Source organism: Podarcis melisellensis (genome assembly GCF_964234715.1).
Source record: "Podarcis melisellensis genome assembly, chromosome: 5".
Lineage (NCBI taxonomy): Eukaryota > Metazoa > Chordata > Lepidosauria > Squamata > Lacertidae > Podarcis > Podarcis melisellensis.
Window position 1 is genome coordinate 45,212,266 of NC_138537.1, and position 26,821 is coordinate 45,239,086.

The 26,821-nt window shown below is 39.9% G+C and overlaps 1 protein-coding gene across 4 annotated transcripts in view; it reads left to right on the plus strand.

Annotated features, from left to right (window-relative positions):
• Nucleotides 1–26,821, plus strand: part of SLK (STE20 like kinase) — a 56,629-nt gene that overhangs the window by 445 nt on the left and 29,363 nt on the right. For all 4 annotated transcript variants that reach the window (XM_081911987.1, XM_081911986.1, XM_081911985.1 and 1 more), the window contains exons 2-9: nt 390–1,230; nt 15,978–16,142; nt 17,820–17,868; nt 19,755–19,904; nt 23,722–23,794; nt 24,156–24,350; nt 25,018–25,099; nt 26,549–26,677. In XM_081911987.1, coding sequence (XP_081768113.1) covers nt 1,081–1,230; nt 15,978–16,142; nt 17,820–17,868; nt 19,755–19,904; nt 23,722–23,794; nt 24,156–24,350; nt 25,018–25,099; nt 26,549–26,677 — 993 coding nt within the window. In that variant the 5' untranslated portion in view covers nt 390–1,080. The remainder of the gene's footprint in view (nt 1–389; nt 1,231–15,977; nt 16,143–17,819; nt 17,869–19,754; nt 19,905–23,721; nt 23,795–24,155; nt 24,351–25,017; nt 25,100–26,548; nt 26,678–26,821) is intronic.

Here is a 26,821-nt window from a genome sequence, read left to right on the forward strand (position 1 = left end):
GGCTCCTTTATTCGCAGCGCTTTTCCTTTCCCACTGCCTACCCCCCCCCCATACTAAAAAAAGTGGGGCTTGTTGTCGTTACGACCGTTGGTACTAATTCTCCGGAGGGGGGGGGGGGAGGTCTCCTTCAGCCCAGACTCCTATGGCTTTTCTTTTCCACACAGAAGTGAAGCGGGGAGGGGGGAGATTTATTTCACACGCCCCCTGCTTTGTGGAGTAGCTCCACTTTATCCCTCAAAAACTCCGGTGGAGCCCCTCCCTCACGCAAAATCCATGATTGACTTTGAATTGTTGTGGGGATTGGTTAAGTGTCTTTCGGGGAGGGACCGGAGAGTTCGTGAGTTGTCAAGGCGGGACGGTCTTTCTCACTTTCCTCTTCTCTCCAACAGGCGAAACTGACTCCCAACGCCCATTGAATAAGGAGTCTTTTTATTTTATTTTACCCAAAACATGAAGGAGGATGTGCAGTCTTCACAGTGTTGGAGTCCTGAAGCTGTTTCATCAAGCGAAAGGAAGCTTGTCCTGAAATGGTGCCTATAATCCTTGTTGCTAAATAAGTAGTATTGGAGTAGTAGGATTTGAATACTGCTGTCTGCCCTTTCGTTGTTTGGCACAAGTATCCTCCACCAGATGTTTTGCTACACCATCAAAATTATTGTGCTGGTGTGTTTTTTCCAGCCCCAAGACTGCCACAACTTATGGCTGTAGACCATCAATGTACTTTATCTAGTAGCATCTTTGGGGCCTTGCCATGTACTATGGTATGGTTATTATGAGCAAGAAATTTGTGATCAAATGATTCTTTGGCTTTTAAAGCTAGAGAGATAAACTTGAAAGAAGTTGTTCTACTCGACATTGGATTATTGTATACTGCATCTGAAAATTAAGGTCAAAAACTCTTTTTTTCTGTTGGTTTGCTGGCAGCATCAAAGTTCTCACGTGACATAACTGCCACAATTGTGTGCCTTTTATCCCTTTGGATCATAAAGCAAGGAAGAAAGGTGTTGGAAAAAGCCAAACTGTTGTCTACTCTGAGGTTTTGATACAGTTTTTGAGTTACTGGTAGTTTAAAAAGCAAAGATGTCATTCTTCAATTTTCGTAAGATCTTCAAGTTGGGGGGTGAGAAGAAAAAGAAGCAATATGAGCATGTCAAGAGAGACTTAAACCCAGAGGATTATTGGGAAATTATAGGAGAACTGGGAGATGGTGCATTTGGAAAAGTATTCAAGGTAAGAAATTTTGTTTTGTCATATATTCCTGCTGTAATCCTGAAATATGAACACTGTCTTTGTCTATAACCTGTAACTTGGGAACATCTCATTATATCATAAAGATTTCATTATCCTTAGAATGATTTTGGTTGTTCTGTTGTTTACATTTTAGGGCAAACATGGTTTTTCTTTTGATCATGCCAGCCTTCCAACTCTACAGTTCTTTGATTCTATGAATTGTCACAGTTTAGAATAATAGAAATATGAGATGGAAAAGTATTGGATCATTAATCCACCCTTTTTTTCCTCTTTGGTATTGCAAAGTTGTTCTTGTTGGCTGGTTTTTCAACTATGACTGGTTTTGAATTTCATTTATAAAAAATAGAAGAGTTTCTTGCATGTATATATGCTGGATTCTCTTCATTTCACCACTGTCAAAATGCAGGCCTTACTAGATGCAGTTTGTTATGAAAGCATGAAATTAGTTTCTTTCAACAAAGTACATTGCTAGGGGGGAAATACTCAATTTTGTGTGTATTTTTCATATAACATTGTTTTTGTATGACTTCTGCAAGTGCTGCTTATCACTTCAACCTTCCTTTCTCTAGATGACAAGCTGCTTTCTAAACAGTTGGCTTAGGCTTAGCAAGATCTTTATGAAGTAACTCCTAAAAGGAAGAATCCCATTCCTCATAGATACAGTACTATGCCTTTGGTTTTGAATTGTTGATTTATGGTGGTTGGGGGAATATATGTGAATATATGCAAAACAGCATTTTAAAGCATGACCTCATCAGAGAGCAGAATTGAGAGGTTTGCATATTAGAGATTGGTAGAACAAGTATTAAGTGTTTTCAGGAAAAACACACTTAGAGGAAGCAATAATACAATTTTCAGGCATCTCATTCTTTAGTGCATGGTACTAATTTTACGAATTATCTTTTAAGGACATCCAGCTTACTGGTTGTCACTACATCTTATAAGAGCCAATTCTATAGTTTCGTTATGTAGGAGGTAGTATACCTCTGTGTACCAGTTGTTGGCATTTGAAAGTGGGGAAGAATGTGCTCAGATCCTGCTTTGAAACTTCCTTTAGGCATCTTGTTGTTGCAGTGAGAATAGGTTACTGGGCTAGATGGGTCTACGGTCTGAGTCACCAGGACTCTTCATATGATAGTATTTCAGTACTGTACTCTTCATTTTGGTGTGGGACTGAGATTGCCTTGTTCAAAAAGATCAAATATCTAGGAATTTGGATCTCTACAAAAAATATATATCTATGTATCAATAATTATGCGGAAGTATGACTGGAGATCAAAAAAGACCTGGGAATTTGGAGTAGACTAAATCTATTGTTATGGGGAAGAATCTTGATTATCAAGATGTCAGTGCTGCTAAAAATGCTATTCTTATTCCAAATGATCCCTATAATAAGCAGGACAAGCTGCTTTAAATAGTGGCAGAAAGAACTAGCAAAGTTCATATGGCAAGGCAAAAAACCTAGAATTAAGTATAAACTTTTGACGGAGAAAAAGGACAGAGGGGGCTTTGCATTGTCGGACCTCAAATTATACTATGAAGCTGTATGTCTTTGCTCGACAAAGGAATGGATGATTTTGAAAAACACAAATATATTGGACATAGAGGGGTGGGATAATAGATTCGGCTGGCAGGGGTATTTGGGCTATAACAGAGTGAAAACACATAGAGGCTTCCTCGAGCATATAATTAGAAAATACTCAGTCTGGGAATGATCCCAAAAAGTTATTAGAACCAAATACACCATGGTGGTTATCGCCTTTGGAGGCTTTTGCTGTAAAGAAAAGTTTGTTAGGATTTTGACATGGTACAAAAGAAAATGAAATAGAGAAGAAGCTGTTAAGAGGTAGAGGGAAGTCAATAATTATTATTTAAAGTATGCAAATATGCATAGAAAAATAATGTGGAAGACATATGTCAATGTAAAAGGAATTGATGATGTGTATTTTAAATTGCAAAAATACCATTAAAAAAAAGAGATTGCCTTGTTCACCCTGTTGGGTGTCCTGTCCTGGGGGATGGAGGACTGTGATCCTGTTGATTCCCCTGAACCTCTCATTTGGTTGGTAGTACTATTGTTCTTGCAATAAATATTTAATCTGTTATATGCCAGGTTGCACTCCCAGCATCAGGCTCATAGATTTGGGGGTGGTTCCTGGATCTGCCCTATTTATGCAGGTGCCTGTGACATAACTATCTGGTCTACTATCTTGCACCCTTTCATTGAGAAATCAGATCAAGTCTCATTTGTTCATGGCTTAGTCACTCCCAGGTTGGATTATGTAAAGTATCCTACATGGGGCTCCTCTTGAACACAGTTCAATTGGTTCAGAATACTGCTGCGAAACTGTTATCTGGAGTCACCAGGAATTTGGTTGTACCAACTTAACAGCATTTGATTTCTTTCCAGGCTCAATTCAAGAGGTTGATTGGGCCTTAAATGCCCTGACAGCCTGGACTGGACAAATCAGCTTGAGGTTTGCTGTCCTTCTGCTGACACAGGTGCAGCTAGTTGGAATGAGAGAGACCTTTTGGATGGTTGCACCCAGGTTATGGAATAATTTATCCTGGGATGTTTATATGCCTCTTCATTACCTGCTTTCAAACATGCCTTGAAAACTGTTGCTTTCAGTGGGCATTTTTTAACTGAGACTTTTTGAATACAGTAGTTCGTTTGCTCTCTGCTGGTTTCATTAGATTCTACTTGATTATATTGTTTTGTTTTTGTATTTAGCCACCTTAACTGCATTTGTATAGAAAGCCAAAGTGTAAGTGTTGGAATACCCAAAGCTAAATCTTTGTTTTAGCTTTTCATTAGCATTAATGAAAGAGGAACATAAAATACTACCAAAAAATCACTTTCACTTTAGAAAATTATGGTGGAGAGATATAGCCCTGTTTAGGGAAGTTTTTAATGTTTGATGTTTTGATGTATTTTTAACCTTCTGTTGGAAGCCACCCAGAGTTGGGTAGAAATAAATTATTATTATTATTATTATTATTATTATTATTATAGCACAAGGACAGGGTGGGAAACCTGTGGCCTTCCAGATATTGTAAGACTCCATCTCCCAGTAGCCATTGTCAGTATGGTTAGTAGCTGGGGATGATGGGAGTTGTGATTTAGCAACTCCCGGAACACCATATATTGCACATCCTGATACAGCATTTCTGTGGAACATGGTTTAAAGTGTGTCTTGTATGACTCATTCATACAGTTATAGATGCCAATCTCCTGAACATATTGCATCATGTTAGCTTCTGGAAGTTTTGCACATGCAGTGCTATTCTCTTCAACTTTAGTGAAAAGTACCATAATTGTTTAAGGCTGTACGTTTGATATTTTAATCATCCAATTCCTTGCTTTAATCATGGAGTATGCTTTCATCTTCCTGAGCAGCACAGAAATCTTGGATTCAGTATGGGATTAAGATTCATAACAGTAGAAAAGACTAGCTACGCTTATCTATTATTGCACATCAGACACAACATTCTCAATTCCTGCAATGAGTTGAAAACAAAAGCAACTAACTTCCTCTGTTATACACAAGCACAAAAATCTTATTAGTTTACATCCCACCTTTCTTCCCAAAGAAGCCCAAGATGGCATATCAGTATACATAATAGTACAGTTGGTATTATCCAGGGTTAATAATTTTTAGTTCTTCAAATCAAGGAAGTATGGTGTACATGCTGATTCTTGCCATCTTTCATTAGTCACTTATGAGCTGGGTGTATACCTCATGAGTAATCTGGAGTCTTTCTTTCACACTTCAGTACATGGAGTGTGTATGTAGAATGTATCCACCCATCCCTTTATAAGGCAAGTCATTTTCTCCGAGGTATGAGTTAATTCTTGTTAACCTCAAACATTTATTTTAAGAGGAGGAAGCAAGGTACCAAAAGGGCGTATTAGCTGTTCATGTATATATTTTTGCTAAAATATATTTTTATGGTAGAAAAAACTCATGATTCCAGTTTTGTCTTGAATATAGCACTTCTAGGACACTATTTTCTGAGCAGTCTCCTAGTGCTATGGTTTGGGATTTCCTAAAGCCATTTTGTGGTTTTATTTGCTCAGATTTCAGTTTCCTTTTCATGCTGCATATTTATCTCTGAATTGAATAAGGAACTATGAATAAACTTTATAGATTTCTGCCATCTGTCAGTTTCTGTTTCCCAAGATGTGGAAATGACCATGAGTTGTACAGTTAAGCATTTGTTAAAACAGTAGTTAATTTTTCCTTCCAGCTGTCTGTTGCTATTCTCCACTTAATTACCCATTTTTAGTTTTGTGCCTTAGACTGGCCTCTAATCTCTGTAAACGATTTCTAGGAGACTTGTGGAATTCTGCAACAATAAGCAGAATGGGTAGAATTTCAGGACAGAATAAATATATATAAAAACATTTTACATTATAAGCCATAATTGAGCCTATTTTTAAAAAACCTGCATTTTGTTGAGTAAAAAAAAGGCATTCTGTAAACTATTATTTTATGGGATTTGATTTACTGACTAATAAGAGGTGATATCCAAGTTATGCTAAGAGTAGATAATTATTTAAAGCCATTGATTAATGGCTGGGCTCTGAGTGCTACCAATGTTAGCACCCGTGATTTTATAACAGGATACAATTAACTCTATCAAGGCTGCATAAAGGTATCTCTATAACTATTCATCTTATAACTGTATAAATAGTATAGTGCTTTTCATTTCTTTATAAAGAATGCCATTATGTTAGCACTGGGAAGGTTTGAGGTCTGTCTAGATTGGTATGGGAAACCTCTGCCCTTGGATGTCCTAGTAGACCTATGAGTCCCATTTCCACCAAAGAACACTGACCTGCCAATCAGTTAACATCACCGAGTGGTATCAGGTAATGAACTGGGCGTGGAGTTGAATTCCCCACAGGGAATGTATTGGCAAAGCAGACCCCACCCCCATGGGTCACCCCACTCACCTGTCAAAGTTGACCCACAAGGTGGGGGAAAGTAAAGGTCTGCTCCCCCAGCCAAAAAGATTTCCTACTTCTGGTCTAGATATTCCAAAGAGGAATATGGATTGGATGTGTATTGGGGATCCAGGGTTGTCAGTAATCCATCAATCAAAATGTTGTGGCCCTGTTGTGTTTATTTTGACTTTTTAAAAGAATAAGATAACTTCAGTTGAATTTAAAGTAGTAAATTTGATATAATTCATAAAAGCTAATAAAGGAAACCCAACAAAACAAGCTGAAAGTTGTGACATTCGTAACTAGGGAGAAGGGCACTGAGACTGCTACCCAAAGCAGTTCACTAACTGATATATGTGGAAACTTTTGCAGAATTCGTTTTCAAAAGCTACACTGTTTCAGCATTTTGGTGATTTCAAACTTGATCTGGGTAAGAATCCAAATTAAATTCACTATAATTTGAAAAAAGTAGCAGTTATATTAAACTAAATCAGACTTCTGGAAGCTTAGATGTTTGATCTTTCTTGTCATTTTATTGTTATGTGATGTCATCTTACACACTATTTCCTGAATTCAAGTGAACAAATGTTTCAAACTTTCATTAAGGCAATTTTTATGCATATGGTTTTTATCAGTAGGAAGAGAAATATTCCTCTGAGGCTTCTAATTGAGTTCTAATGGTAAGGAACCCATTATAATAAAAGCAAGACTTGCTCTTGGTGATCATATTACATGCTTGAACATTGGATAGCAACAAATGTTTGCCTCGGGTTGCAGAATTTTCAGCCATTTCCTTTCTCCAGACTGAAAAGCTTTATATTGGCATGTTTTTATTTCTGAAGAAAGCATTATGAATAGGCTGTTCAGTAGACAGTGGCTGCTGTGTTGGTTGGAAATGACAGAAGGTACAAAGCAGATAAATATTGCATTTGACAAAGGGGCTATGATGTATGAAAGCTCATGTGACAATGCAACTGTTAGTCTTTAAGATGACACAAAACACCCTGCAGGTCAATGATACTGAAGCAACCTAAGGAGGCATCCGTATGCAAAATTCTGAGTTGCATAGAATGCTTTATTAGCACATTGTGATGTTGACATTACTGCTTCCAGCACTATTTCCCTCTGCTCACAACTTAGTCAAACAAACAGGTTGTTCTTTTTACTTCCTCGAATTACACTGTATAGCATAGTAGTCACAAAGTGCGCACATTTGTATCATGCCAAGTGTATTGCAGTTCTGCTCTCAAGATGTATGTGGAAATAATGTGAAGTTTGTATTCTAATACAGCCAAGAATATGGGATTAACGCTATATAGATTTTTTGGTTGTTGGTTTAAAATATTAATTTATCTGTAGATATGTTACCTGTGAATCTAAGCCATCTTTAAAAAAGCATTAGTATAATTTATTCTGTTTGTTATGAGACATTTGTCCTGGGACAGCAGAGCTGTGTACTCCAACTCTGCCTTTTGCACAGGGGCCAAAGGTCACTGGGAGGATTCACCCTCATCCTCCTATCATAGTAAGGGGAGACCAGTCTGAATCCATCAGCCAGTAAAGGAGCAGCTACCTCCTTGTCACAAAGTATACTGAACAACTCTTGGTTGTTCAGGGACAGCAAAACTGTAGGAAAGTATGGCCTAGTCTCATCTACTGTTGGGGAACTAATACATATGAGTGGATGTTGATTATTTCAGTCAATTGTAAGCCACTGTGAATATTATTTGATTAAATGACAGGGTGTCAATCTTATTGGAACAGGCAAAAGTAGCATTGGGTCTAAATCTGGTTTGTGTGCATGCATATGTAGAGTACATAATTATTAGGCAATAAAGTTTTGCAGTGGTTATAAAGAACCACTAGGGAGCATTTGTACTGATTGGCTCTTTGGTATGTGACCAAAATAGCAACATTAGAGACAGCAGAATAGCATTAGAATGGTAGGATGGGTGGTAAGGTGATAGTGCTTTTTCCATTGTAGCATTTTGATTATGGAATTTTCTTCATAGCGAGGCTCGCCTGAAAAAGATTAAAATACGTTTTTGAATTGTCATCTTAAATAGATTGGAAGCTATTGGCAGTCATGTTGAGACTGGCAAGCTTCTTCTACTTTCTTTTTGCCCATCCTCATTGGGAGCCTAACTACTTAATTTTGAACCAGATGCATTGCTTAAAGACAGCCCCATGTATATGTTGTATAAATGGAATGTGACCAGAGCATAGCATAGATAATTGTAAATCTTAGCTGCCTGCTGGAAGGCAAGCAGCAATGAGATTAGATTAAACTTCATTAGGCACAATCCATGTTTCTGTTAGCTGAAAAATAGGCAAGAGGGAGGGGACAGTGAGAAAGTTAATGTGGCAGTACATAGTCCACAAAAGTATTAGGCTTTAACCTTTCTGTGCAACAAAATGGAGGCATTTTGACAATTTTTGAAGAGAAGACTAAATCCTTGGGGTGCAAGATTTGCTTTTACTGTCCTGAAATGATCCTAGTGCCATCAGTCCCATCCCACCAAGCAATATTGCATCACTCTGAGGGATTTTAGTAAAAATGTCAGCTGCTATGAATAACTCCAGGCAGAAGTTGTACTTTCTCCACTTCCAAATTCTTTTCAGGGGATTCCCTTTCCCTTCACTCACATCCCAATTCTACATAGGAGCTTTCAGCTGAGCCTTACATACTAAAGCAGGATGGTGAATCTTTGGCCATCAGTTGTTGTTGGGCTCCAACTTACATTGGTTCCAGCTAGCTGAATTAATGGCAGTTGTGGATGGCAACCTCTTAAGGATCTTAAGTAAACGTCACTCACCCTCATGCTTCTCATTCACTTGGCTCCTTTCCCCTCACTCTGCCACCACCCACTAACTATCCTGTCTTGGTTTGCAGTGGAGATGGTGCTTAGCACTGGACAGTGCTTTGGAAAATGCATGCAGCTTCTTTTATCTTTGTTCCAGTGTTTAAAAAGTCATGCTTTTAAGACAAAGGGCAATGCATGCAATCTCCTTAACACTGTCATGTGTACACAGTGTGTCATAGTGAAACAATTGTGTGCATGTGTGTGTGTGCCTGCGGCTTCTAACATTGGAGCTATTGACTTTGAAGCCACAAGGGAGAATAAGCCCAATACATAGTTTCTGTTGCACTGTTGTTTTGGGAAGTATGGTACTTTGGAAATGGCATGTAAAGTTCTATCCTGCTTGCATTAGAGTTGTTTGGATGCCATGGGGGGGGCAGGAAAGTCTGATAATTGCATTGTGTGCCCAGATTTCCTAATCCCTTGGTTCTCAAATCAGATGATTGGTCAGGATGCACAAAAGTGTCCCAAGCATCAGCAATATTTACACTAAAGTTATTTTTAGAGTGATGGCAGACGGAAGAGATAAGATGAGGAGAAAGAATAAATAGTCTCTGTTTGCAGGAAGGGTATTGCCCTGGCTCTTGTCACTTTTACTGATAGCATGATTTCCCAAATCTTTGACAGATACAGTAATACTAACCAGTGCAACAGAAGAAAGAAATGTGTGGAAATATTGAAGAGGCTATTTCCATGTACTTGATTGATGATGGAAAATCTGCACCTAGTAGGGGCAGACAGTTAAAAGGATATATAAAAGGCAAAAAGTTAAGTAATCTGTCCCTTCAGTGCAATCCTGTGAACATCAACCCAGAAGTATAAGTGCCACTGAACTAAATGGAGCTTCCCCTCAAATAGAAAACTCTAGGGTTGCAGCCTTAGGGTCAGATTCAATCACCCCATTCTACTAGCAGTGCAAACACTCCCACTGGTGCAACAGGGATGGCACTCTCTGTATCTTCTTTAAATCTGCTCTGGAGGGTCGGGAGAGCCCGCCCCCAATAGGATTCCATGGGGAGGAGATTGTTACCTAAGCAATCTCCATAATCCTACATAGAATTCCTTAGTCCACTCTTAATGTGTTGCCCGTTTCTTTGTTTTAGCATTCTCATGTTAATAAGAGTTTCTCCATTTGAAAGAAGACATTTTGACCCAAACATAATAGTTACTTTAATATAGTCTTAAAGCTTGATAATTATGGATAAAATATTAACACTTGCAGAATTATGCTTAGGTGTGTTGCCTTTATGCATATAGATGCAGTACATTTGGTTACTTAATCTACATCATACTTAAGTTCAAAACTCAAACTGGTAGAACACAGTTATCACCTCTTGGAGAAAAATCTTCTCAATTCTGTGTATAATTGTGTTCTGTTCTGCCAACAGCAGCTTTAATAAAGGTGCTCTTACATCGGTTCTGTAGCATTCAATCTGTGGTCCTATTAAGCTCAACAGACTTGTAATACTGTATTTTTACTATTTGGAAATAATGGAATGTTTTCAAATTCATCTAACTTCAGATAGGCCAGTCAAGGGAGATAAATGCTGTATGAAAACTGTTTAGATAGATGTTTACTACAAAATTTTTTTTTATAACCTAATATTTACTGGTGTTTTATTGATGCTTTACTGAATTAATTTTCCTTTTGCATGTTGTATGTTGCCTTGATAAACATTTACGAAAGCAGTCTATAAATACATACATAATTAAAATATATGCTTATGATTTTGTGCCATGAGCTATGCTATGTACTTAAGGCAGCCCTGTTCAGGGAAGTTTTTAATATGTAATGCTGTACAGTACTGTTTTTAACACTGATTGGGAGCCGCCCAGAGTGGCTGGGGAAACTCAGCCAGATGGGCGGGGTATAAATAATAAATTATTATTATTATTACTTGTAACTTTATAAATTAAAGTCTTGACACTTATTAAACATCAATGCAGTTTTCAAATTAGACCCTGCTTAAAATTATTTGTAAACTGTTGTTTCCCAACTTTTTCCCAACTTTCAAAGTTGATTTTAATTCTGTGGAAGGAAAAATGAATCACTGTGTGATAAATGTGTTTGCCTAGTACACATTCTTGTATAAAGCCTCTTTTACAAGTAGTACTTGAAAAGCTAGTCATGCAGTTTTGTTACTTGTTTGTTGGCCTATTAATGAGGAAAGCATGTGAGATGGTCCTACTGGTAAACTGAGAGTTGGAATGTGAGAGGAATAAAGTGACAACTTAAAAAGTTGTATAATATGCTTGCGGAAACTGTTGGAAGTTAGCCTAGTCATTTTTTTTCACTGATAAGATTCACTTCTACATTTATATTGATGCTAGTTACTACTTCATAGTTCAGTGAAACTATGGAAGAAAAACAATTGAGTTTTGTTTCATTCCTCAAGCTTTTCTGCAACTGTATTCACAGTTTAACCTCCATAATCATTTAGTGGAGACCGTACTACACAATTATCTGTACACAGATTTACTTTTGTGGCATAACACAAATATTATTTGCATTCACTGTCCCCATGTCTGATCTCTAAGGTACAAGACTCTAGACTTGATAGATGTGCTTGAAAATGTTTCGGAAAACAGGAAGATCTGAAAAAAATCCTAAAATGAAGAGATTATTGCTTTGTCATGCTTTACATGTGGACGGTCCCAAGTTAAGTCCTACACACCTCCAGTTTAAAGTATCTTAGCGGGTGGCTGGGTTGGAAAGACAGATCTTGGAAGGTCACTGCCAGTGTGACTGAACAGAAAGCAATTCTCCACAGAAAACAAATACTGGCCCTTAAGGCTATGGTCTTTAGATATGCTGGTTTATTTTCAGTAGCTTATAATGATGGGTTTCCCCACATATAGAACAGGGGTAGGAAACTTTCATCTAGACCCTTCTATGAGTATGTGTGTATGATGATATAAAAAAGATTCACCATTCCTGATATAGATCAGTAGTATTACATGACACCTGGGTTGGTTATTAGGCCAGCAAAAATACTGGCCATAGCTTACAAAAGCAAAATCTGGACTCCATCACAGTAACAAAAATCTAATATGAGTGGAGTATTTGGTTTGGTGCTTCACTTCCTTTCCCAATACTTTGAAGCTGCATTGTGAGTATGTCATTCGCTCAGTAAAGCATTTGCAGTTATTTAGGGAGGCCCACTTACAATCTGGAATGATTCATGCACAAACCACATTGAACAGCCATTGAAGATCAACTAATACAGTAAAGTAAGATGTTTTTCTTTTTTAAAAAAAGTCCAGCATCTCTGAACTATGGTTTCTGCGATATCTCCTCCCAAAAATTAAATTACCAATGCAGTTATACAGACCACTACAAAAAAATAAAATGAGCATTACAAATTGAAGTGATAGAAGTCAAGCTGCAGATTTGCTTCTTGCAGGCATACTAAATAGTTTGTTCCTTTCTGTGGGCAGCATCTTCCAGCCACAGGGGACTTAAGGTAATGCTACTATAGAACTGTACAATTGAAAATGACCCATAGTTCAATCTCTTGCAATGCAGGAATCTCAACTAACATTCATGCAGCTGCTGGGTGACCTTGGGCTAGTCACACTTCTTTGACGTCTCTCAGCCCTACTCACCTCACAGAGTGTTTGTTGTGGGGAAGGAAGAGAAAGGAGCGTGTTAGCCGCTTTGAAACTCCTTCGGGTAGTGATAAAGCGGGATATCAAATCCAAACTCCTCTTCTTCTTCATGACAGATGGCCATACAACCAGTGCTTAAAACATCAAATGAAGGAGAGCCCATCACCACTGTTCCACTGTCGAACAACTCTTACCATCAGAAAGGTCTTTCTGAATTTTAGTTGGAATCTCCTTTCTTGTAACTTGAAGCCATTTCTCTAGAGCAGGAGAAAGCAAGCTTGTTCCCTCTTCCATGTGATAGCCACCTTGAAATATCTCAAGGGCTATCATATCTCCTCTCAGTCTCTTTTCTTGGCTAAACATACCCAGCTCCTTCAACCATTCCTCATAAGGCTTGGTTTCCAGACCCTTGATCTTCTTGGTTGCCCTCCTTTGCACACGTTCCAGCTTGCCAATATCCTTTTTAAATTGTGGTGCCCAGAACTGGACACAGTACTCCATGTGTGGTCTGACCAAGGCAGAATAAGGCTTGACTTCCCTTGATCTGGACACTATACTTCTGTTGATACAACCTAGAATAGCATTACCTTACCCCACCACCCCACCCCTTTCGCTGCTACTGCATCACACAGTTGACTTATGTTAAGTGTGTGGAATTACTACGTCTCCTTTTCCACGTTACCGTATTTTTCCATGTATAAGATGCCTGCATGTATAAGATGCCCCATATTTTGGGGGACTAACTTTAAAGAAAATGAGGGGAGATGGCCCAAAGTTGTTGAGCTTTTTAAAAGGGAAATTGCACTCGTGCCATCACCCCAGCAGGGCTGTTGCTGGGGGTTAGCAAAGTGGGCAGCTGCTCCCCCCATGCCACTGTGGGCAGGAAGCTCCCTAGAGGGAGCTGGCTGGCACACACAGCTTCCCCTCAATGCAGCTGCGGGAAATGTTCTCCTGAGCACGTGCCTCCCACAGCGGCATGGGGGGGAGTTGCACGCCCACCAATCAGCTGGCTGGCTAGCAGCGCGCAGCCCCCCCCCCGCCACTATCTGTGTATATGACAACCCCAGTTTTTTGACATGATTTTTGAGTTAAAAACCTCATCTAATACACGGGGAAATATGGAATTTTGCTTTGGTGGTTGATCTGTTCCATGTCACAATAGGCCAGGGTTGTGACAGGACCTCTGCCCTGGGTGCCAAACAAGCAAGTAAGCAAATAAGTAAATAAATAGTTTTCCATCCATCCAAACTCACAGCCCAGTTAGTCTTTCCAACACTCCTGCTCTCCAAACCCTTAACTTTGCAACTGATGTTCACATTTAAAGGTGAACCTGCAGCTTCCACTCTGAATCATTTGCTGCTGTTTTGACAGCTCTTGCAAATGTACAACTTTTCTTTGCTTGTTTCACTGATTTCCTTGTTATAAAAGGTAAAAATGAGGTGTGTTTCATTTTAGCTTAGAAAATGTGAATAAGGCCCATGGAACTACTGGAAATGTGAGAGAAATAATATGCTTAACCAGACAAGTGTGTATTTGTTTTAAAGATATACATAAATATGCACACTAATAAACAAGTCAATATAAAAGACTAACATTGTCATATTCAGAAAATTTACATGCAAAGATAGGGGAGAGGAGTGGAAAATTCACTTCCATAATAATCAAGGATATGGCAAGGTAAAATATGTCAACAAATCTTTCCAAAAGGAATTCTAGGACACTTTGGCTTAATGCCCTCCATAGGCAAATTAATACATGAGATGAAAGAAATCCAAACTGCTTTAAATGCTTCAGGTTGTTGCCAGTTTTGTATATATAACTTTGTGGGTTGTAAGTAACCATGTCTGGGAGGAAGGAAAAGAACCGCAACAAATACGCTGGGTAGTCTGTTGCTAATGCTGAGGTGGTTGATATGGAAACGGCACTCAAAACAGTAGAGGCATATAATAGCCATGAAGACAGATGAAGCCCACAAGAGAGCCAAAGCCCACAGAATGCACAATGAAACGCTGCATTTAGCCTGACACCATGTTAAGGCCATCATGCTTTACAATATCTGTCAGCATCGCCCTTGAGCCAGTACCACCAACTGGACTCATGCACTTCAGCCCTGACTGGGCTAGGCGAGCTGGGTAGCACTTCCAGAGACCACCTTCTGGACAGGAACAGGTCAAAGTGCTGTGGACTCACAGCTTAGAGTTGTGAGCACCGGATTCACTTCCACAAGAAGACAGTCGTCGCACAGCAGAGTATAGCAGAGTCTAGCAGAGTACTGTATATAAATGACTCGGAGAGCAGCTCTGTAGAATATCTTCTTTATTCTATCTACAACTACTATACAACTATATACAGAGCTTAATGGGTTCTCTAAGCATAAAGAATGCTACACTACACTGAGTGTCTGCAGCTGCTCTTAGCAGCAACCTTATCTATACACACGATCTCTAACATTCAGTCTCTCTCTCCCCCCCCCCCCCACACTGACTGACTGACTGACTGACTGACTGACTGACTGACTTGGTGCTGGAGTAGAATAAGTAGAGAGCAGAACACGCCTCTTTCTCTCTGGAGAATCAGCAGACTCATCAGGAGATTCTTGGATATGGGAGGGGTGAAATCTCAATATCCACCCCCTAACCAAAAAAACCCCCAAGAAGTTGAATATTTCTGATTTTATTGGTGGCATTTCTTCCTGGTTGTATCCTCACAACTTTGTTGACTTGTTTCCTGGCCTGTATTTGGCAACTTGTGTCTCTGTGTGTGTGTTTATCAGTGATGTAGAACATCACACTAGTTCAGAGTTTTGCCTTCACCTTGTGTGTCATTTTACTTGTGGATATGTTTAAACCTCTACAGGAGACAAAGGTGTACTTTGTGTCTTAGGTCTTACATATTATGTGGGTTGCTACTTCCATATGCAATTTGTCTAGGATTAACCAGAAACAAGAACATACCTCCACATTTAGATGTGGAAGACTTAAGCAGTGTGTAATACTACCTTAAAGTTTTCCGTTGTTTATCACCCTCCCCTTCTTTTTGTTGCCTTCATACCGGGGGCAGGTGCTTTAGTATTGCAGGAAGGAATCAACTTGTAGACTGTTTTCCCCACTCCCCAAAGAGTCCAGTAACAGTAAAAGCTGGATGAGAGATGAGACAATGAATTAGAGAGCAATTAAAACATAGACATTTTACAATGTTAATACTTCTTTGTAGAGTCTGTTGAAGATGGGGAAGTGCTCATAAAGTTATATAAATTGGAACAAGTAAAACAACTGACCAGAATTTTGTTTCAATGTATTTTCCAGGCTCAGAACAAAGAAACAAATGTGCTTGCTGCTGCAAAGGTGATTGATACCAAATCTGAGGAAGAACTTGAAGACTACATGGTTGAAATTGATATCCTAGCATCCTGTGATCATCCTAACATTGTCAAACTTCTAGATGCCTTTTATTATGAAAACAACCTTTGGGTAGGTATTTGCTGTTGTTCAGAGCCTGTACTTTAGGAGAAGATGTGAAATTACAGTGTCTTTATGACTTGACAAAACAATACTTCAGTACAATATGGGTGTTTAATTAGTTTGCATATGTACAGTTTGTTGACAGTGGAGGAAAGGGTGCTTAAACCTTCTGGAGTGTAACTTTAAACCTAAATATGCTTGCTGTTAAAGCAAAAGCTTTTGCTAGAGTTCTCAATTCATAAAATAAGATATTTTACTTTAAATTTATATATTTATTTAAGAGTACTTATATCTTGCCCTTTCATTGTAAAAATCTTTATGCTCTCAAATGTGATGGATTGGGCTTTTATTTTTGCCAGCCTAGGTGAAAGGAGCAGATCATTTTCACCAACTGACAGGTGGGCGGGTAGCGCTGTGGTCTAAACCACTGAGCCTAGGGCCTGCTGATCAGAAGGTTGGCGGTTCGAATCCCTGCAACGGGGTGAGCTCCCGTTGTTCGGTCCCAGCTATTGCCCACCTAGCAGTTTGAAAGCACGTCAAGTGCAAGTAGATAAATAGGTACCGCTCAGGGGGAAGGTAAACGGTGTTTCCGTGTGCTGCTCTGGTTCATCAGAAGCGGCTTAGTCATGCTGGCCACATGACCCGGAAGCTGTACACCAGCTCCCTCAGCCAGTAAAGCGAGATGAGCACCACAACCCCAGAATTATCCGTGGCTGGACTTAACGGTCAGGGGTCCCCTTTACCCCCCTGTGGGGGAGAGATACACAGAGAGACAGGGAGGAGCCTGAGCTACACTAGGCAGGCCACACTTTGTTTACTGTGGCTTACTACATTCAGAAAATCATGGGGGTATAAGCCTCAATCCCGGGTTTCCAGAATTTTCATGGAATTTCCCCCCTCCAAAGTCTGTTGCCTTCTTAAAATTTTAGCTAATGGGGGAGTTGCATATTATAAGGTCGATTTGTTAAATCTTAGAATTCTAGACCAGTAGGGGAAGGGTGTGAGACCTAGAGAAATTCCTGAGGACCAGATAAGAGGCTTGGAGGGCCACATTCAGCTGGTGGGCCTGAGGTTCTCCACCCTGGTATAGACAGTTCTGCCCATAAGCATTGCTCAATTTGATTTAAGCATATAGCCTCCCTAGAAAGAGTGTTTGAGGGTTGGGCAGGGGCTGTGTTTTTCATTGTGTGCCCACACATTGCAGTGTTTTTCATTGTGTGCCCACACATTGTAACAGTAACAAAATGCTAGGTTTTCTATTGTTACTGCTTGCTAAATATCAGATGCAGAGTTCTTCATTTCTATAAATGAAAGCAAGCAATATGGCCAGTAAAACCCTGCCATCTTTTGTCATCAACAAACATTCACAACCCAAAGAGGAAAGGAGAGAGTGACTGATTAGTCAAACATCAGAAACCTCAAAATGTTGATACACTTGAGTGTTTCTGTTAAATGTATTGTAAATTTAAACAGGGAAAACAGGTAGAGAAAAGTGGGACTCCACAGCGCCATCTGGTGGCACAATGTTTTATCACATATATAACACATAAAATAGCTTTTTCTTTACCCATCTAGCTGAGTCCTTGGTTAGGGGAGTTTTGATTTATCTTCTGTGCTCTGGCTAGCCAAAGTTAAATCTCAATACTTGGAAGTTTAAAAATAGATTATTTTATTTTTTATATGCAGATCCTGATTGAATTCTGTGCTGGTGGTGCTGTAGATGCTGTAATGTTGGGCAAGTACAATATTACGTTTTGCAAAAGAAAGCTACAATTTTGCATATTAACAGTTTGGTTATACTGTGTACCAAAATCTATCTGTCTGTCCGTCTATCTATTTATCTATTTTCTGCACTGCCCATCTGAGGATCATCGGGTGGTTTACAATATAAAAACACAAAAATACATAGCATACAAACAAACAATAACAATAACCACACCACAGCACGCACAGTTTAAAAGGCCACAGATTGTTTAATTAGCAAAAGGCCTGGGAGAAGGGGAATGTTTTGCTTGGTGCCGAAAGGTATGTAACAAAGGCACTAGGTGAGCCTCCCTCCACAAGCATGGAGCCGTTGCAGAAAAGGCCCACTCTGTGTTGCCACCCTTTAGACCTCTCATGGAAGAAGCACGCAAAAAAGGGCCTCAAATGAGGATTGCAGGGTTCAGGTTGGTTCATTTGGGGATGGGTGGTCCTTGTGATTTTAAACATTTGTATACATTTAACACAAAAGACACTACTTACCAAATCTACCCTAGGAATTAATTTAGTAGTTAAAATCCTTCCAAAATAAAAAGCTTTTGTCACTCCTAAGAAAGGCCTTAAGGGAAGAGCGGTTTCTGATCTCACTAAAGGAGTTCATTTCAAGACCTCTTGAAAACCACAGTAAAACCCCCAAAAGAGTGTTACTTCATCCTAGTTAACAGAGCAGCAGGACTTCTTGAACTTCCCCAATAGGCCATTCTTATCTCTCATTTTAGCTTTGATGAGAAAGCTGGAGCCCAGAATAATTTATGGAACTTTAATAGTACTGTTCCTTCTGCAGCCCCTCCCTTTTTTCACTCTCAGCCACCTCCATTTTGACTAGTGTATAAGATAAAAGAATTCAGGTGTTAAAGGAAGTGTGTTGCCAGTTCTGATCTGTTAGAAATGTGCTCCAGATAAAAAATAGTTTGGCAACATATTTAGATTGCTCACCACAGAGTATGGGGATCCCTTGACCCTCCAAATATTGCTGAATTACCCATCATTAGCTATTGACCATTCTTGCTGGGGATGATGGAAGTTGTGGTTCAGCAACATCGGGGGGGGGTGCCCATGCCTGATTTAATATATTTTCTGTACCCATTTTATATATAAGAATATCCATAGTTAAACTGTTTTATTTTAATGTATTTAGTAGCAAACATACACATACACACAAGTATCATGATTCAGCAATGCTGCAAAATGAAAAAGAAGACAGCATTTGAACTATTGTGGATATAAATATCTATGACATAGCTTTTACATTAAAACAAAGAAAACAGGTTCCACTGCTTAGTGTTGCAAGACTTTTATTTTAACTCTCTGCTTCTGAAATACTCCTTCAGGAACTTGAAAAGCTTGCAAGTACTTTAAGGTACTTGTTTGGAAAGTCTGAACTTAACAACCAATTTTGAACAGGTTTATTCTCTCTGTGTCTGCAATGAATAGCTAGGGTGATAATTTCAGGAGCTTGCAAGTTTTTCAAGTTCCTGAAGGACTATTTCATTCCAAAACACATAGAACTATAATAGTCATGTGACCAGTAAGCATCAGAGCCTGTTCTCATTTTTGTTTTGATTCTTCGTGGTGCTTCTTCATATTTCTTCACACTGTGGCTTCTACATTAGGTTTCTCCAATCCCGTACCCTCCTAATGTGTTGAACTACAAGTTGTTCACTCCGGTGGCCTAGGTAACTGGGGGAATGATAGGAGCTGTAGTCAAACACATCTAAACAACACTAGGTTGGAGAATCCCGTTCTGTTTGATCAGCTTTTAAGAATTATCAGGTTGAAGCAAATGTTCATTAAAAAATGTGAATCAATGCAATCCGTAAATGATGGTTTTTATATTTTGAGAGTATGCTTTTCTTGTAGAACTTGAGAGGCCACTAACGGAGCCACAGATCAGGGTAGTTTGCAGACAGACACTTGAGGCGCTGCACTATCTGCATGAAAATAAGATCATTCATAGAGATCTAAAAGCTGGGAATATTCTTTTCACATTGGATGGAGACATTAAGCTAGGTGAGTATTCCTCTTTTAAAAATTTAACTTGGATGAAAAGAGATTTCATGATGTATTATTTTCCAGCTGTTATAAGTAAGTTTTGTTGACCTGGAAAATAAACAATTTAAGTAATTATTGTAATTACACTTGACAAATTTCCTTTGGATTTCAGAGTGAATGGGTGGGCCTATTGTAGTACTTGTACTGAATACTTTAATGTTTCTTAAAGCCTGATGTGGTATGTTTTTTGGGACACACATAGAAACACTTTAAAATGCCTGTACTTGTTTGGATAAATGATCTACATAGCTAGACCATTTCTTCGTATTGTACTGACCTACCAAATGCTTGGGGAAGATTATAATCAAGGCATGCTATCAATATTCATTGCCTGTTTTTTAAACCCCAGCATCTGGCAGTTACAGATAAGGTTCAATCATATGCTACCCTTACAATGTGGCTGTTGCTTCTGCATGGTCAGGTGCCATGCCAAGAAACCCCATCATATCGGCTAAGGTTTCCATGTGGGAAAATAAAAACGCCAGCTGTCCACTGAATGGGATTCCTTGATTGGTCAGAAGCAACAACCACTGAGATAATATGAATGGCATGCCGCTGAATACCAGTTGCTGGTAATCACAAGTCAAGTGAGGAGAGCACTGTTACACTCAGTTTCTGTTTGCAGGTTTCTCGTAGGCATCTAGTTGGCCGTTGTAAGATGAAAATGCTGTACTACATGGGTCTTTGGGCTTAATCCAGCAGGACTGTTATGTCCTTATAGGAGCAATATATATTTAATCCAACTTTTAAACAATTGTTTGTACTTGGCTTTCGATACATGCTGTGGGAGTGGAGTCAATATGTAAATTATGCATTGAATGCTGAAGTACTTACTTTAGTCTTAAGGAATAAGATGTGCCTATTGAGTTTCAGCATTTTGAATATTTGTACCAGCAAGTAAATGCCTTCTGTTGTGCTGTAATTTGTTTCATTGGATTATTAGGCTCCTTTTAGATTATTATATATAGCTTTATTTCATTCTCACAATAAATCTTTAAAAATAGTTTGAGCTTAGATCTTCAGGGCAGTGTCTGCCTTTCGCCCTTGCTTTTTGTGGTGGCTGCTTGCTGTTTGGTCATAACTTAGCCCGCTAAGATGTTTAAAGGCCATTTTAGGAAATACACATGAATGTGTGGGGATTAAGGAATGGACATACATTTCTTTTCTTCCCAGATTGAAACTATTGACTTAAACTGAGGAACAGCTTCCTCCTCAGCTCCGTTTACTATTTGCATCTTTAGGCAGAACGTTTCAGTATTGGCAAACTGGCTTCTTAAACTCATAGGGCCAGATTCAACTACAGTGGTACCTCGGTCTATGAACAATCCTGTTAACGAACGCTTCGGACAACAAACTCTGCAATACCGGAAGTAGGTCTCATTAGGGAAAGCGCGTGCCTTGGTTTAAGAATGCTTTGGTCTAAGAACGGACCTCCAGAATGGATTAAGTTCATAACCCAAGGTACCACTGTAGTCCAGTTTATAAGCAGAAGTCAGCACAAGGACTCCTGCTATTGCAGCAGGGCTCTCCTTCCCCCACATATCTCCAAGCCTTCACCAAATCCACTCTGGAGGTTTGGGAGAATGCCCAGAATAACCCAGGGTGGAAGGAAGGGAAAATAATTACATCGGACAAGAAGATTTCCGTCAAAATTCCTAAATATGTTTCTAACCATGTACTGTGAACTAGCTCATTTCCATTGTGTGGCTTCATGTGGAACTGCATTGTTGTGTTACATTTTACTAAGCATTCATGATGTTAGTGGGGACAACAGCTTAGTGCTTATTGGGAATACTCATCTTTGCTACTAGTAACTTGTAGAATGAATTCCCTTCATATTTCTGTTGATGTGGACTTTATGCCCCTTTCCCTCTGATTTTTATATCAAAATATATCAAAATATTAAACGATATACAGTGGTGCCCCGCAAGACGAACGCCCCGCAAGACAAAAAACCCGCTAGACGAAAGGCGCTTCGCAAAACGAATTTCCCTATGGGCTTCCTTCGCAAGACGAAAGCCCATAGGGAAATCTCCAGGGACAGCGGGGAAGTGCAGCGCGTCTTCCCCACTGTCCTTGGACCTCCTCCGAAGCCTGGCGATGGGGCGGAGAGCCCTCCTCCCCCCGCCAGGCTTCGGAGGGCTTCTCCGAAGCCTGGCGATGGGGCGGATAGCCCTCCTCCCCCCGCCAGGCTTCGGAGGGCTCCTCCGAAGCCTGGCGATGGGGCGGAGAGCCCTCCTCCCCCCGCCAGGCTTCGGAGGGCTCCTCCGAAGCCTGGCGATGGGGCGGAGAGCCCTCCTCCCCCCGCCAGGCTTCGGAGGGCTCCTCCGAAGGCTGGCGATGGGGCGGAGAGCCCTCCTCCCCCCGCCAGGCTTCGGAGAAGCCCTCCGAAGCCTGGCGGGGGGAGGAGGGCTCTCCACCCCATCGCCAGCCTCCTCCGAAGGCTTGCGGTGGGAGGAGGGCTTTCCTCCCCACCGCCAACATTCAGAATGCTGTTCTGAATGTTGGCGGTGGGGAGGAAAAACCCTCCTCCCACCGCAAGTCCCGGGAACAGAGGAGAAGCGCTGCGCGCCTTCCCCTCTGTTCCCGGACCTGTCCTGAAGGCTTGCGGTGGGAGGAGGGCTTTCCTCCCCACCACCAACATTCAGAATGCTGTTCTGAATGTTGGCGGTGGGGAGGAAAAACCCTCCTCCCACCGCAAGTCCCGGGAACAGAGGAGAAGCGCTGCGCGCCTTCCCCTCTGTTCCCGGACCTGTCCTGAAGGCTTGCCTTGGGAGGAGGGCTTTCCTCCCCACCGCCAACATTCAGAATGCTGTTCTGAATGTTGGCGGTGGGGAGGAAAAACCCTCCTCCCACCGCAAGTCCCGGGAACAGAGGAGAAGCGCTGCGCGCCTTCCCCTCTGTTCCCGGACCTGTCCTGAAGGCTTGCGGTGGGAGGAGGGCTTTCCTCCCCACCGCCAACATTCAGAATGCTGTTCTGAATGTTGGCGGTGGGGAGGAAAAACCCTCCTCCCACCGCAAGCCCGGGAACAGAGGAGAAGCGCTGCACGCCTTCCCCTCTGTTCCCGTACCTGTGCTGAAGGCTTGCGGTGGGGAGAAAAGCCCTTCTCCGCACCGCCAGCCTGGCAAGCGGTCTCCATAGGAACGCATTAATTGATTTTTAATGCGTTCCTATGGGAAACCGTGCTTCGCAAGACGAAAAACTCGCAAGACGAAAAAACTTGCGGAACGAATTAATTTCGTCTTGCGAGGCACCACTGTAATCATATAATTAAAATGCATAACTATATCAGTTAAGTGTTCACAGAGCATATTGGTTATTCCATTATAAATATAAACTTCTACAAACCTCATCCATTTTTCTGTCTTCTTGAACCCCAAGAAAATCAATCTTTGTCATTATAGTAACATTCAATGATTTATAAAACCAATGCAAATATACATGATTAAAGTGATTCTTTTGGCAAAGAGTGCCCAGGAAGCTCAATATTATTGGAGGTACAAGCTTCCAATTTGGGAGTTCAGCCTGAAGTGAAAAGAAGTCATGCCCCTACCTGTGCCTCACTTGTCACAGATCTACTCACTAGGTCAAACTATGCTCTCATCACTCATGAGCTTAATCCTTTCTCTATTAATTCATATTTTTTTGTTGTAAACCTGTTGAATATTCTTGACAAATGAGTGGTGTTATATAAGTTTGTACATAAATGACACTGTTTGAAGTAAAAGTGTATATTGGTATGAGTGACTGTAATGTTTTTTCATTTGTTTGAAGCGGATTTTGGAGTGTCTGCTAAAAATACAAGGACAATACAAAGACGAGATTCTTTCATTGGTACTCCATATTGGTATGTGTGCAATTTTTGTACTGTTTTATGCTGAGTGCAGCATACTGCATTTTATATACAAATTTCTATTTAAAAAAAATCAAGTATAGTAAACAAAACGATGTTGTATTGTTGGAGAATTTACTGGTTTTATTAACCTTAATTTATATGTAAGATTAGTCATACTCTGACCCATTGGAATCAATGGTTTTTAGTAATTTATATACATTTATTTCAGTGGCTCTACTCTGATGATGTTGATTATTTCCATTTGACTTGGTTAGATATTGCCCCTTGGGTATATTTCTTCTCGCTGTTGGAAATACCACTTATTACAGATAATTGATCTTAAAAATCTTTTCTTTTTTGCTTTCTATCCCAGGATGGCTCCTGAAGTAGTAATGTGTGAGACCTCTAAAGACAGGCCTTATGATTACAAGGCTGATGTTTGGTCTTTAGGTGTCACTTTAATAGAAATGGCTGAAATAGAACCACCTCATCATGAATTGAATCCAATGCGTGTTCTGCTGAAAATAGCAAAGTCGGAACCACCATCGTTGGCACAACCTTCAAAATGGTGATTATTTTATTTTATGGTATATTTTTATTTTTCAAGAATAATACCTAGGTACAGAATAATAAAGCTGTCTTAATTTTTAAGATTGTCAATTGGCAAAAAAGCACACTTAGGCCTCAAGAGTTAAATGTTGTTTCCCCCCAGAAGCAAATAGGCATTTCAAGCTTAGCTGGATATTAATTAGGCTAGCTTTCAGTTAAATATGAGGATGCAGATAGTGGTGCTATGGAAATAAAATAGTACAATAGTCTTGGACATCAATCTTCATTAAAATGATTTGAAGTATCTTCTATTTCTTTGGCGATCACTCATAGCCAAGTAAGATTGTCTTCCATAAACACAGTTTTAACAATGAGTCCGTAAGTGACTGTGGAGGCCAATTCTGGATCCACACATCTTTCCACAGTTGGGGACATTGGTTCCCAGGCGGGAGTTGATCACAGTATGGATTTGCCAAGCGTGCCTTCCTCTTAGCACGTTTCTCGTATAATTGCTTATTAACAGTGTGCCGTGGATCTTATGAGAGGTAGCAGGCAAGAAGTAGACGGTATTGTAATTATTTTTATCTGACAGTCATTATATACTTCTGATGAAGTGGATGTCATCACTCAATTTGTATGTAGTACTGAATGTATAGCATTTATTGAGTTCAGCTTCTTTTATGCAGGTCTGCTGACTTCAAAGACTTTTTAAGGAAATGTTTGGAAAAAAATGTAGATGCCAGGTGGAACACTGCTGAGCTTCTACAGGTAGGAAGAACGAAGTGTCTATTGAGTCATGAGATTTTATTGAGTGCATTTATATAAATAATTTAAAAAGGAAATATTTTAAAAGTCTACTAAATTTTCAATCTTTGTATGTTTTAACTTTATTTAAAACATTCCCATTTGCCATTGGTCACCAGAGAGTTAGGAGTCGGCACCAACTGGTTAATACCCCACTTTTCTAGCCAGAGAATGATAAAAGCAGCAAATAACTTGTGTTTTAAAAACTGCAGTGCTTGCAATAGAAAATACTAAAAGCAACATAAAATAAATAAAATACCAGTTTTCCAGGAGCCACATGCTAGTGACAAACAGGGCAGCTCTACACTCTTTTGCAAACATGCATATACATACACCGTAGATACATCCAACATGCGCCACAGAGGCACACAGACAGGTATACCCACACAACCTTTCCCAATCAGCAGGATGGAATGAAAGGAATACTGTGAGGAAATTTTAAAACTATCCTCCCTGTGGTCTCTGTCCCCCATCTCCAAACTCGGCTGCTCAGAAAGCCACTAAGCACAAGCAAAGAGGGCTCTGCTTGGGTTCCTTAAACTTTTCCAACATGAAGGGCAAGGAAAGCCATTTCAGCCATCACTTTGAGCAGTGCTCCCCCACCTCCCCTTTCAGCTGCTCCTCGAAGCAGCAGTTCCAAAAGATGACAGGTCCGCAATCCCCTTTGGACTGCTCCCAAGGAAGGGGGATGGTGAGATACTGGGGGCTAGTCCAAACAGCTATGCTTTGGATTTTAAAAGTAGCTGGTAATGTAGGCATGCAGATCTTTAGAAGAGGGCATTGGGGAAGTGAGTGAATAGCACGCACCCATTGGTAAACTGTGCTGTTACTCTTCTCCCTTACCACTGTTATTATCATGAGAAGCTCTCATGTCTAAGGGAGCTTGAGAATTTAAAGAGCACTTGGAAGGTTTTAGGGAGAAGTCAGACATTATGACAAAAGTATATCCAGACCTTGGTTATGCATAGGTCCTCTGGATTCCAGCCCTTGCTAATTACTGCCTGGTATTTCAGAAGCTGCAGTCTCCTTCATAGTTTACAAGGAGCTAACCTAAATAAATGTAATAGGATGAATATGACTTAGTTACTTCATTTATGTTCCCACCTAAAATACATTAGATTTAAAAATAAAGACTGAAATGGGGCCAGGCAAAGATAATCTGTCAGAGAAACACTCTTAGCTTCAGCTATGCAAAATTTCAAATAAATAAATGTAAATGATCTTAGACTTGAAAATAGAAAAACAAATAGCACAGAAAAAAGTTGTAAGCAGTATAAATTTTCCTTTAAGTGTTCTATTTTTTTATTTTGAGTTGGATGCAAAAAAGACCATAACATGGCCCTAAGTGATAAAATATGTTGCTATTAAATGGTTTTTAATTTTGATTAACTGATATTATGCCTTTTTAAACAGCATCCATTTGTTACTGTAACTTCTAATAAACCAGTCAGAGAACTGATTGCAGAAGCAAAGGCTGAAGTTACAGAGGAAGTAGAAGATGGGAAAGAGGAGGAAGAAGAGGAAGAAACTGAAAATTCTCTGGTAAGTTAAAATAAGTATATCAAAAATATTTTAACTTGTGCTGCAGTTTACAGCTATGAATTGTATTCATTTCCATTTATCTTTCATGTAATTGCGCTTAGGGATACAATGCTAATTGCCTTTTATAAGATTTCCTGACACGCT